The sequence below is a fragment of the Dryobates pubescens genome, chromosome Z (assembly GCF_014839835.1).
Source record: "Dryobates pubescens isolate bDryPub1 chromosome Z, bDryPub1.pri, whole genome shotgun sequence".
Lineage (NCBI taxonomy): Eukaryota > Metazoa > Chordata > Aves > Piciformes > Picidae > Dryobates > Dryobates pubescens.
The window spans coordinates 96,915,508-96,926,645 of record NC_071657.1 but is presented as its reverse complement, the minus strand read 5'-3'; the positions used below and the strand labels follow the sequence as shown (position 1 = coordinate 96,926,645).

The window sequence follows — 11,138 nt, the reverse complement described above, 5'->3', positions numbered from 1 at the left end:
AAGGAATGTTAGTTTAGAGAAGCAATGTTAGTGTTCTTATCTCTTCTCGAGGCCAGTCAGAAGTGATTATTGTCTCCCCAGCAAAGCAGAACAGCCTGCAGTGTGCCCAGGCAGCCAAGAGGGCCAATGGCATCCTGGCCTGCATCAGGAACAGTGTGGCCAGCAGGAGCAGGGAGGTCATTCTGCCCCTGTACACTGCACTGGTTAGGCCACACCTCGAGTACTGTGTCCAGTTCTGGGCCCCTCAGTTTAGGAAGGAGGTTGACTTGCTGGAACGAGTCCAGAGAAGAGCAACAAAGTTGGTGAGGGGTTTGGAACACAAGCCCTACGAGGAGAGGCTGAGGGAGCTGGGGTTGCTTAGCCTGGAGAAGAGGAGACTCAGGGGTGACCTTATTGCTCTCTACAACTACCTGAAGGGAGGTTGTAGACAGACGGATGTTGGTCTCTTCTCCCAGGCAGCCAGCACCAGGACAAGAGGACACAGTCTCAGGCTGTGCCAGGGGAGGTTCAGGCTGGATGTTAGGAAAAAGTTCTATACAGAGAGAGTGATTGCCCATTGGAATGGGCTGCCTGGGGAGGTGGTGGAGTCGCCGTCCAGAGATGTGAGGTAGATGGCTAGGGAGCATTCTCTTGTCTTTTTTCTGTGAAGGTGACAGAACACTGCCCAGAGAGGTCATGAAGTCTCCTATTTTTTGAGACATTAAAAACCTGCCTGGATGTGTTCCTCTCAGACCTGCTCTAGGTGATTCTGCTCTGGCAGAGGGGTTGGACTAGATGACCTTTCCAGGTCCCTTGCAACCCCTGATACTCTGTGATTCTATGACTCTGTTCCAGAAAGATGTCTATTAGAGTGCCAGGTTGTTGCCTTGTGTTGCCCCATGAATCCTGATATCAGCAGCCACTTATATTCACATGGCCCCTGTCTTCATCCAGGTCAGGAGACAGGAATCTAGCTGGAGAAGTACTCAGAGCTGTGGCACTGTATTGCTGTGTAAATATGTGGAGAAGGTTAGAGAGATTAAAGATGAAATGTAAAATTAATCAAAATATAAAGCAGTCAAGGAAACATTTGTTTCTTTTAATAATTTTCATTTCTTTGTACAATTTTTTACAATTAAACTGAGATTTCACAATTCAGTAATATTCCTAGAGAAGATATTTCAGAGCCTGTTATCTTCAGTTTCATTTGTCTCCAAAAACCCTGCTGTGATGCATCTGGGCCCCATGTCTTTCAGCCAGTTATGTATGAATGGAACATTGATATCTACTTGCAACTGGTTAGATGGGAAACATAACTCTTCTGTGCAAGCACTGAGTAATTTATCAACTAATCCTCTTCTTTTTAGCTATTTCTCTGCTGGTGACAGTTGTAGTTTGTTATTGTCAGAATTTAAAGAAACACTCAGAAAATTTATGCAAATGAAGGCCCCTCCCAGCGAGGTTCTGAGTGCCTTGCCATTCTCAGTAACCTCAGTGGTTCCCAAGGTTTTTGCAGGAGGGCATTCAATGTTAACAGGATAGTGTAGCTGAAAACACTTAACACCAAAAAGAAGTCAAATCACCTGATGGTTTAGTTTCTAGCAGCATTTCCCAGAAAGGTAGTAAGGCTCATGCTGTTGAGGGGATTCACAGTGAATGACTTTTTTTTTCAGAGGTCTTCTCTTTTTTTCACGATAATCTGCCTGATTAATGATGCTACTTCTGGCTTAATACTTTCTATGGATTCTTCAGGCCTCCAAAATTTCACAACTTTACCATCAGGGTTGACAAGGTACTTCCAGAAATTCCATCGAGGTTCTTTCTTTGAAGAATCTGTAAGAATGGAATCAGGTCAGTTTTAGTGACTTACACTTGTAACTATTTCACTACCTTGCAGTGATCCCTCAGCTACTTATATTGCAGTAATCCCACCTTCTTCTTTGCTAGTAGTCTTGGCATGGATTTACTGGTTGGTGCTAATGATCTGAAAAGTGGAAAGTGAATCCTTCTTGTGAAACTGTTTGAAGAGGTCCTATCTCTACTGTGCTCTGCTTTCTAGGGAGAAGGATACAAAGGCTGCAGAGTCATTTGGACAGTCCTCAGTTTTTTGTTGGTTAGGGGGAAGTAGAAATAGAGCAGGAAGTTATAGTGGCAGCTTAATTCAGCTCCTTTCATCTCATGACCAGTCTCTTTGTTATAATGAATATTTGGCCAGAAAATTTCTGAGATCAATGGGCTACCAGGAAATCATGTGGCTCCAAGAGAAGGCAGAAGAATTTTCTTGACTCTGGTTTTGTCCTTGGAAAGTGTCACAAGTTTAGAAGGAAATTTCTTTTTGAGAGATCTAGAAGGAAACTCTTAAGAGATTTTGACTGGGGCACAGATGTCCAGTGGTGAACACAGTGATGAGCTGTACATTGATTCTTGGAAGCAATGGGTTGAATTTTGCCATCAGACAACATTTGTAATAATATGGCAAGCAAATGGGTATAGAATCATAGAACCACTAAGTCTGGAAAAGACCTTTAAGATTGAGTCCAACTGTAACCCAGTTACCATGACCACTAAACCATGTCCTGAAGCACCACATCTATGTGCTTCTTGAACACCTCTATGGACTGTGACTCCACCACCTCCCTGAGCAGCCTGTTCCAACACCTCACAACTTAGTAAAGGATTTTTTCCTAATGTCCAATCTAAACCTCCCCTGGCACAACTTAAACTCATTTCCTCTTGTCCTATCACTAGTTACTTGGGAGAAGAGACCAACACCAGCCTCATTACAACCTCCTTTCAGGTTGTAGAGAGCAATAAGATCTCCCCTTAGCCTTCTCTCCAGACTAAACAACCTCAGATCCCTCAGCTGCTCCTCATATGCCATGAACTCCAACCCCCTCACCAGCCTCATTGCTTTCCTCTGGATGTGCTCCAGGATCTCAATGTCTTTCTCATACTGTAGCACCCAGAACTGGACACAGTACTCAAGCTGTGGCCTCCCCAGAGCTGAGTACAGAGGCACAATCACTTCCTGACCCCTGCTGGGCACATTGTTTTTTGACACAGATCAGGATGCCATTGGCCTTCTTTGCCATCTGGGCATACTGCTGGCTCATGTTCAGCTGGCCATCCATCAGCACCTCCATATCCTTTTCCACTGGGCTGCTTTCTGGACTGTTTCCCAAGGGACACTCTTAACCAGTGTCCTGAACAGTCCAAAGTCTGCCCTCCAGAAACCTACTGACCCCACTCCTTCCTTGACCAAGAATTGAAAATTCTGTCAGTTCCTGATCATTAAGCCCCAGATGGCCTCCAACCACCACATCACCCACTCGTCCTTCCCTGTTTGTAAACAGTAGGTCTACCGAGTATGGTAAAACTTATGTCATGGAGGCTCTGGCCCAGCTACTAATTATATCTTTGCTGAGTTGTTGTATCTGGGATTCATCTTAATGTAACCTCATCTCTGAATATTCTTCCAGTGTCTGACAATGATTAAGAGTAACTTGTACAAACACAAAGGAAGCTGGATGTTATTTGAGGAAAGGTGAGGCCACAGACTTTGCACTGGCCCAGTAAAATGTCTTGTGCTATGAAAACAAGAAGAAGCAGTTGTGTAAAGGCCTTGGCATCATGTTTATGCTGACAGTGGATTCTTTTTGCACTGGTGCATCTGACAGTGCTGGACAAATTGTAGCTATCAGTCACAAAGGGGATATAGCATGAAAAATGTTCAACCTTCTGATCTTCCAGACAGCTACACGAAGAAAACAGGTATTTCTTTAATTGAAAATGCACAATCATTTCATTTGAGACAGAGAAATATGGGAAAAGACCTTATTTCAAACTCTACTTCTTATGTGTGGACAGCATATCAAATAACCAAATTAGTGAATATGGCTCTTCTGTTTCTGTACAGGTATTAATGGCTGGTACTGATTGCACTGGTAATTAGAATCTGGATTCATACTATCCAGCTGGTACCTACATGCTCTAGTCTCCCCTATAATGAACTGAGAGGCACCTCCAGAGCGCATTCAATACTTTCACTGAACATCAGGCATCTGAGAGAGCAATGAGGCTTTACCTGAGGCCTTTGGTGACATACCTAAGGGGAAGAAACACAGTTACGATGGCAGTGGTGACCATTTAAATGACTCCAAAATTGTTATAATTTTCAAGTACATAAGATGTATCACAGAGGATATGGCAAGAAGCATCAGACTTAAGGGTTGAAAGAGCTCTCTGGCAAGAGGAGCTGTGAAGAGCTCAAGTAAATTGAGAGGCTTTGGAATCTTTCATATGACTACTGTAACAGGCTGGAGAGTGACTGTGAGCCTGTTGTGGGGCAAGGAGATGGAATACAGGTTTGGGCCTGCTTCTACCTTATTTTCTAGTTAAAATGACATGATAGAGAAGGGTTATGTTCTAGTTATCTTTCCTTTCATACATTGGTGTTTAGTATGGGTCAAAGACCAACCAAAGCTCAGGAAAATTCATAGAGGTGTTGCAAATTTGGTTTAGGTCTATGAACTCTTTGGGCAGTTGAAGAGAGCTTAATTTGCCTTGTGAAAATATGAAGCTCTGTCAGCAAATGCTCCCTGTCCCAGGGGATATTTGTGTGAGATGGTTTTGCAGACTGGGCCCTGAGGTTCACAAGACAAATTAATGTAAATCAGTGATTACATATAACAAATATATATATAAACCTGTTTTACTGTACAGTTTACATAGAGGTAACTTGGTTAAAGAAGGAATCTTGTCATCTTGTTATGTAAAGTCTTTCAATAATTTTATGACACACTCCCCCCATTTAAATTTTTGTCTATAAGAAAAGTTGTTTTGCACAAAAGTCACTTAATTTGAAATGGGGTTTTCTAAGCAGGGGAGTCTTTGCACTCAAGCTTATACACGCCCAAAATGGATGTTTCTAGTTGGGCTAGTCACAGTAGGCTGTTTGCATAATCAGTGAGGAGAAAGATGCTTTCAGAGTACAACTCTTCTGACCATATTTTTGATATCCTTATTGAAAACAGATGAATTTTATGCTGTGTGCCTGTTTCTCTCCATAGGCTGTGAAGACAATGTTGTTTCCTGACAAAAACACTCAGGCTGGAATTTAGGGACGATACATATTCGTGGTTACAGGAAGCTTGATATATAAAACAAAACAGTTACCTATTAGAAATTTAAAGGCAGGCTCTGCTTCTGATCCTAGGATCTTGATTTTGTGGAAAACAGGGAAGGTTACTCCATAATTTCCTTTGACAAAAGATTCTATTTCCTGGCTTGAACTAGGCTCTGATTCTCCAAACTGGTTGCAGGGAAAAGCCAGCACAGTGAAGTGGGAGGGACCAAACTCTCTGTGTAGTTCTTGCAGTGAGATGTAATTTTTGTCTGTGTGTTGGCAGTAACTGGCCACGTTTACAACCAAAGTTGCCTTCAGAGAAATAAAGTTATGACAGTAAGAAAAAACCCTAGACATGGCATATAGATTACAGTTGAGTCTTAAAATGATCTCCCACAACTACTACTGTTCTGTAAGAAGGCTAACACTTATCTGATTGTAATTTCATTAAACAGATAAGGATGACAGCAGCTTAAAATAGCCAATAAAAACAAAATACAATAAATAGATACTTTTGAATTTACAGCTTTGTTAATATTCATGCATATAGAAACTAAGATATTTAGGACAGACACTAAAATTGTATTTACTAGATCAGCTTACAGAATTCAACACAATATGCTGCCATTCTTAACTAAAATTAAATGCACAGATATTATTGTTAGGCTGAATTGGTTTGCAATAAAACGCATGAAAACCCCACCCCAAATACTTTTCTTGGTTTATTAGATTTAATACTTCATTTCTGGAGCAGGCCTAGATGAAAAAATATTTCTCTCCAGGTTACTGTTTGAAGAACAGGAATTTAGCAAAAAATCTCTGCTGAAAATTCCCACAACCAAACTTTTTTGATTACCTAACAAACATGTACCTGTTTTTCAGTAAAGATTCAAGACTCAGTAATGAAATGGTAACTTACTTTTCCCCTGTACTTCTCCAAGGAAACAATCCTTCCTCGTGAATCCTTGACTTCAAAGGAATAAAAATCTTTCATTTTAGGTTTAAAAAATCTGAGCTGCAGCAGGCACAGAATAGCAGTACACAAAACCATCGACAGAAAAACAACAAAGACTCTCGCCTTGCGCATCGAGTTTTTCAGAGGGTAAGTAGTTGTGAGAGGCTCCATTTTCTAAATCTTTGGAGAGGAGCCTGGGCAGGCCTGGAATGCGAAGGAGGAGCTGAAATATGAAACTCACAGCTTGGACTGGGAAGCTGTTACGGAAGTGGCTGTTGTGTATCACAGTACCTTTGCTGGGCTTTAACACTCTGTTCTGGGCAAAGAATAGAAATCAATTTGGGTTAAAGAAAAAAATAAAATAATAATGTTCCCATCAACAAAGTATTCTGATGGCACTGTTCAACAGATTTATGTGGGACAGTCCACTGCTTGTATGCTGTCTTGAGAACTACTGGGGCCTCTTGTATTGTTAAAAATAGTAGCACGAGCAAGCCACAGTGGCGGTGAGATTCAGAAATCAGAGAAGATCCCAGTCCTCCTTTGAGTGAAGCTGAAAATCACCCTGGTTCCAGCCAATTATCATCCCAAATGTGTATCTCTCAGGAAAGAAGACAGATGAGCTTGCACTAAATATCTGAAGAGGCCTTGATTTTTCAAAGGCCAGTGCCATAGCCTAGTGCTTAAATGACAAATTTAGGGCTTTTTCACTGTCTGGAGCTTTCTGTGTGACACATGATTCAAGTGTAGTGATCTGCTCAGAGACACTTGCTCTGCAGAATAGAATAGAATAGAATAGAATAGAATAGAATAGAATAGAATAGAATAGAATAGAATAGAATAAACCAGGTTGGAAAAGACCTTTGAGATCATCAAGTCCAACCTATCATCCAACACCATCTTACCAACTAAACCATGGCACCAAGTGCCTCATCCAGTCTCCTCTTAAACATCTCCAGTGATGCTGACTCCACCACCCTCCTGGACAGCCCATTTCAATGGCCAATCACTCCTTTTGTGAAGAACTTCTTCCTAACATCCATCCCAAACCTCCCCTGGTGCAGCTTGAGACTGTGTCTTCTTGTTCTGTTGGTGCTTGCCTGGGAGAAGAGACCAACCCCCACCTGGTTACAACCTCCCTTCAGGCAGTTGTAGACAGCAAGAAGGTCTCCTCTGAGCCTCCTCTTCTCCAGGCTAAACAACCCCAGCTCCCTCAGCCTCTCTCACTTATTTCTTTGTTTTGTTTCCCTGCCTCCTGATTCTCCAAGCAGATGACTTCCTACTGCAGCCATCCCCAGCCCAGCATCCATTTCCATGGCCTATTGCTCGTAGGTGGGCTGAGCCCACATGGCATGACAGAAGAATCACAGGATCACAGAATGTTAGAGGTTGGAAGGGATCTCCAGAGATCATTGAGTCCAACCCCCTGCCAAAGCAGGATCACCTAGGGTAGTCTGCACAGGAATGCATCCAGGTGGGGTTTGAAAGACTCCAGAGAAGGAGACTCCATAACCCCACCGGGTAGGCTGGTCCAGTGCTCTGTCATCCTCACTGTAAAGAAGTTTCTCCTCATGTTGAGGTGAAACCTTCTATGTTCTAGTTTGTATCCATTGTTCCTTGTCTTACTACTGTGCACCACCTAAAAGAGATTGGTCCTCACCACTTGACACCCACCCCGAAGATATTTATACACATCGCTCAGATCCCCTCTTGGTCTTCTCTTCTAAAGACTAAACAGCCCCAGGGATCTGAGTCTCTCTTCATAGGGGAGATGCTCGAGGAAAACTTGAGACAGCACTGAGTCACGACTAATGTTGGTGTCTCGTCTGCTGTCGCTTGCGCAGATCCCAGACTCTGAGAGAACCACGTACTCCAGGCTGAAGAGCTTCATCATGCAGAACTGCCGGCGAGAGCTCCCAGGCCGAGCAGCCCTATCTATTGCCACAAGATGGCAGCAGCGGCACGCTGGAGGCGGCGGTTCGGAGCCGCGCAGGGCCGCTACGCTGTCGGTCCCCGTGCCGCTGGCGGGCTCAGCTCGTCGACGCGCCGTGGGAAGACTATAGGTCAGGCAGGATGCAGAGGGACATCTTCGTAAAGGGGAGGGCCGGCTGCAGGGAATGCTGAGTAACCCGCAGCAGGGAACTGTGTAAGGTCCGGGTCGGTATTCCACCCTGCCACATTGCACCGATCGTTTTTCCTCTGTGATTGGGACTGTATTGGACTGCAAGTTGCACTTGGCTGTAACAGTGCACAGGGTTCGTTGCTGCACCTTTGTATCTGGAATACTTAACAAGAACCAACAGGAATGGAATAGGATAGGATAGGATCGGATAGGATAGGATCGGATAGGATAGGATAGGATAGGATAGGATAGGATAGGATAGGATAGGATAGGATAGGATAGGATAGGATAGGATAGGATTAACCAGGTTGTAAAAGACAGCAATAAGGTCTGCCCTTAGCCTCCTCTTCTCCAGGCTAAGCAACCCCAGCTCCCTCAGCCTCTCCTCATAGGGCTTGTGCTCCAAACCCCTCACCAGCTTTGTTGCCCTTCTCTGGACACTTTCATCTTGCTTATTGTTTTATAATCACTGATTAATATTATTGAGAAGTTCCTGTGATGGTATCAAGCTCAACTTCTAAGAGAAGGACATCTGCACATGTGGGCTAACAGGCTCATTAACTAATACCTTGTAATAATTGTACTCTTGAAGGTGATTGAATATTGGAAAATGAACATACTTTTACTTCATTTTGGGAAGCCTGGTGGCTGGAGCAATCACTTTCCTTCTTAAATAAGCAAAATAGTCTGAACACCCCACCTTTCAACAGCAGTGTTTTCTTCCTTTCTGTCTTTCCATGGTGTCATTAAAGGCTCTGTCACTTTTAGAATTGTTACAATATACAATATACTCCACAGAGAAACTGAATACAACTTTGTTGTGAGATGATAAGAACTTTCTATGAAGTAACGTATGTAAAACATTCTTTATTAGGATGTAACTTCTAAAGATGAGCACATGCATTGTCTCCTAGTCATAGAGTCAATAAGGTTGGAAAAGACCTCAAGGATCATCGAGTCCAACATGTCACGCAAGACCTCTTGACTACTAAACCATGGCATCAAGTGCCACGTCCAATCCCCTCTTGAACACCTCCAGGGACAGTGACTCCACCACCTCCCTGGGCAGCACATTCCAATGGCTAACAACTCTGCCTGTGAAGAACTTTCTCCTCACCTTAAGCCTAAACTTCCCCTAGCAGAATTTGAGTCTGTGCCCTGTTGTTGTGGTGCTGTTTGCCTGGGAGAAGAGACCAACCCCCTCCTGGCTACAACCTCCCTTGTAGTTGTAGACAGCAATAAGGTCTCCCCTGAGCCTCCTCTTCTCCAGACTAAACAAGCCCAGCTCCCTCATCCTCTCTTTGTAGAGCTTGTGCTTGAGGCCTCTCCCCAGCCTCATTGCCCTTTTCTGGACACATTCAAGAATCTCAATGTCCTTCTTAAGCTGAGGGGCCCAGAACTGGACACAGGACTCAAGGTATGGCCTAAGCAGTGCTGAGGACAGGGGCACAGTGACCTCCCTGCTCCTACTGGACACATTATTTCTGATGCAGGCCAGGATGCCGTCGGCCTTCTTGGCCACCTGGGCACACTGCTGGCTCATGTTCAGCCTACTATCAACCAATACCCCCAGGTCCCTTTTTGCTGGCTGCTCTCCAGCCACTCTGACCCCAGCCTGTAGCACTGCATGGGGTTGTTGTGGCCAAAGTGCAGCACCCGGCACTTGGACTTGTTGATTGTCATCATGTTGGACTCTGCCCATCTGTCCAGTCAGTCAAGGTCCCTTTGGAGAGTCCTTCTGCCCTCTAACAGATAAATACCTGCCCCCAGCTTGGTGTCAGCTGCAAATTTACTGATGGCTGACTCAATCCCCTCATCCAGATCATCAATAAAGATATTGAATAGGATGGGGCCCAGCACTGATCCCTGGGGCACACCACTGGTGACTGGCTGCCAGCTGGATGTGGCACCATTCACCATCACTCTCTGGGCTTGGCCCTCAAGCCAGTTCCTAACCCAGCACAGAGTGCTGCTGTCCAAGATACGAGCTGACAGCTTGGCCAGGAGTTTGCTGTGGGGATGGTGTCAAAGGCCTTGCTGAAGTCCAGGTAGACTACATCCACAGCCTTCCCCACTTCCACCAGGCAGTCACCTGGTCATAGGAGATCAGGTTGGTGAGGCAGCACCTGCCCTTCCTAAATCCATGCTGGCTGGACCTGAGCCCTTGGCTATCCTGCAGGTGTGCAGTTATTGCCCCCAAGATGATCTGCTCCATAATTTTCCCTGGCACTGAGGTCAGGCTGACTGGCCTGGAGTTTTCAGGTACCTCCTTCTGGCCCTTCTCATGGATGGGCACCACATTGGCCGGTTTCCAGTCGTCTGGGACCTCTCTGGTGAGCCAGGGCTGGTGGTAAATGATGGAGAGCGGCTTGACCAGCTCACCTGCCAGCTCTCTCAGCACCCTAGGATGGATCCCATCCAGTCCCATGGACCTGTGAGTATCCAAGTGGCTCAGCAAGTCCCTAACTATTTCCTCATGGATTTCAGGGGTACTACGCTCCTCCCTGACCCCATCTACCAGTTCAGGAGGCCAGTTATCCTGAAGTCCTCCTGCCTTACAGATGAAAATGGAGGCAAAGAAGGTATTTAGAACCTCAGCCTTTTCCTCATCTTTAGTTACAATATTCTCCTCCAGGTCCAATGAAGAGTGGAGGTTCCTCCTGCCCTGTTTTTAGCATTCATATATTTATAAGAATGCTTTTTATTATCTTTCACAGAGGTGGCCAGCTTAAGTTCTAACTGGGCTTTTGCCTTTGTAATTTTTCTCCTACATGATCTAACAACATCCTTAAATGTATCACTAGTTGCTTCCACCCCTTTGCAAAGGTGATGCATCCTTTTTTGCCCCCTTAATTCCTTCAGGAGCTGCTTGTCCATCCTTGCTGGTCACTTTCCCCACAGCCTGTTCCTGTGCCTGCAAGAGCTCATGTTTGAAGTAGGTCCAACTGTCCTTGACC

General features: G+C 44.7%; 1 protein-coding gene across 3 annotated transcripts; it reads right to left on the bottom strand.

Moving 5' to 3' along the window:
• Positions 1 to 1,147: 1,147 nt before the first annotated feature.
• GPX8 (glutathione peroxidase 8 (putative)) lies at positions 1,148 to 6,256 on the bottom strand. Of its 3 annotated transcripts, none has more exons than XM_009896605.2 (3): positions 6,024 to 6,256; positions 5,155 to 5,416; positions 1,148 to 1,812 (listed from the first exon to the last, which is right to left on the bottom strand). In XM_009896605.2, exons 1-3 carry the CDS (start codon positions 6,228 to 6,230, stop codon positions 1,649 to 1,651), a joined length of 633 nt encoding a protein of 210 aa, XP_009894907.1. In that variant the 5' UTR covers positions 6,231 to 6,256; the 3' UTR covers positions 1,148 to 1,648. The 3 variants fall into 3 exon arrangements, with proteins under 3 accessions (XP_009894907.1, XP_054034280.1, XP_054034279.1); XM_054178304.1 differs by lacking the exon at positions 1,148 to 1,812 and adding an exon at positions 3,936 to 4,084; XM_054178305.1 differs by lacking the exon at positions 5,155 to 5,416 and having other exon boundaries at positions 1,647 to 1,812.
• Positions 6,257 to 11,138: the final 4,882 nt, after the last annotated feature.

Coding starts and splice junctions, on each gene's coding strand:
- GPX8 (XM_009896605.2), bottom strand. CDS start 6,230: ATGGAGCCTCTCACAACTACTTACCCTCTGAAAAACTCGATGCGCAAG. Junction 5,417..6,023: donor TGGAGAAGTACAGGGGAAAA/GTAAGTTACCAT, acceptor ATTTCTCTGAAG/GCAACTTTGGTTGTAAACGT. Junction 1,813..5,154: donor TGCCTTTAAATTTCTAATAG/GTAACTGTTTTG, acceptor CCATTCTTACAG/ATTCTTCAAAGAAAGAACCT.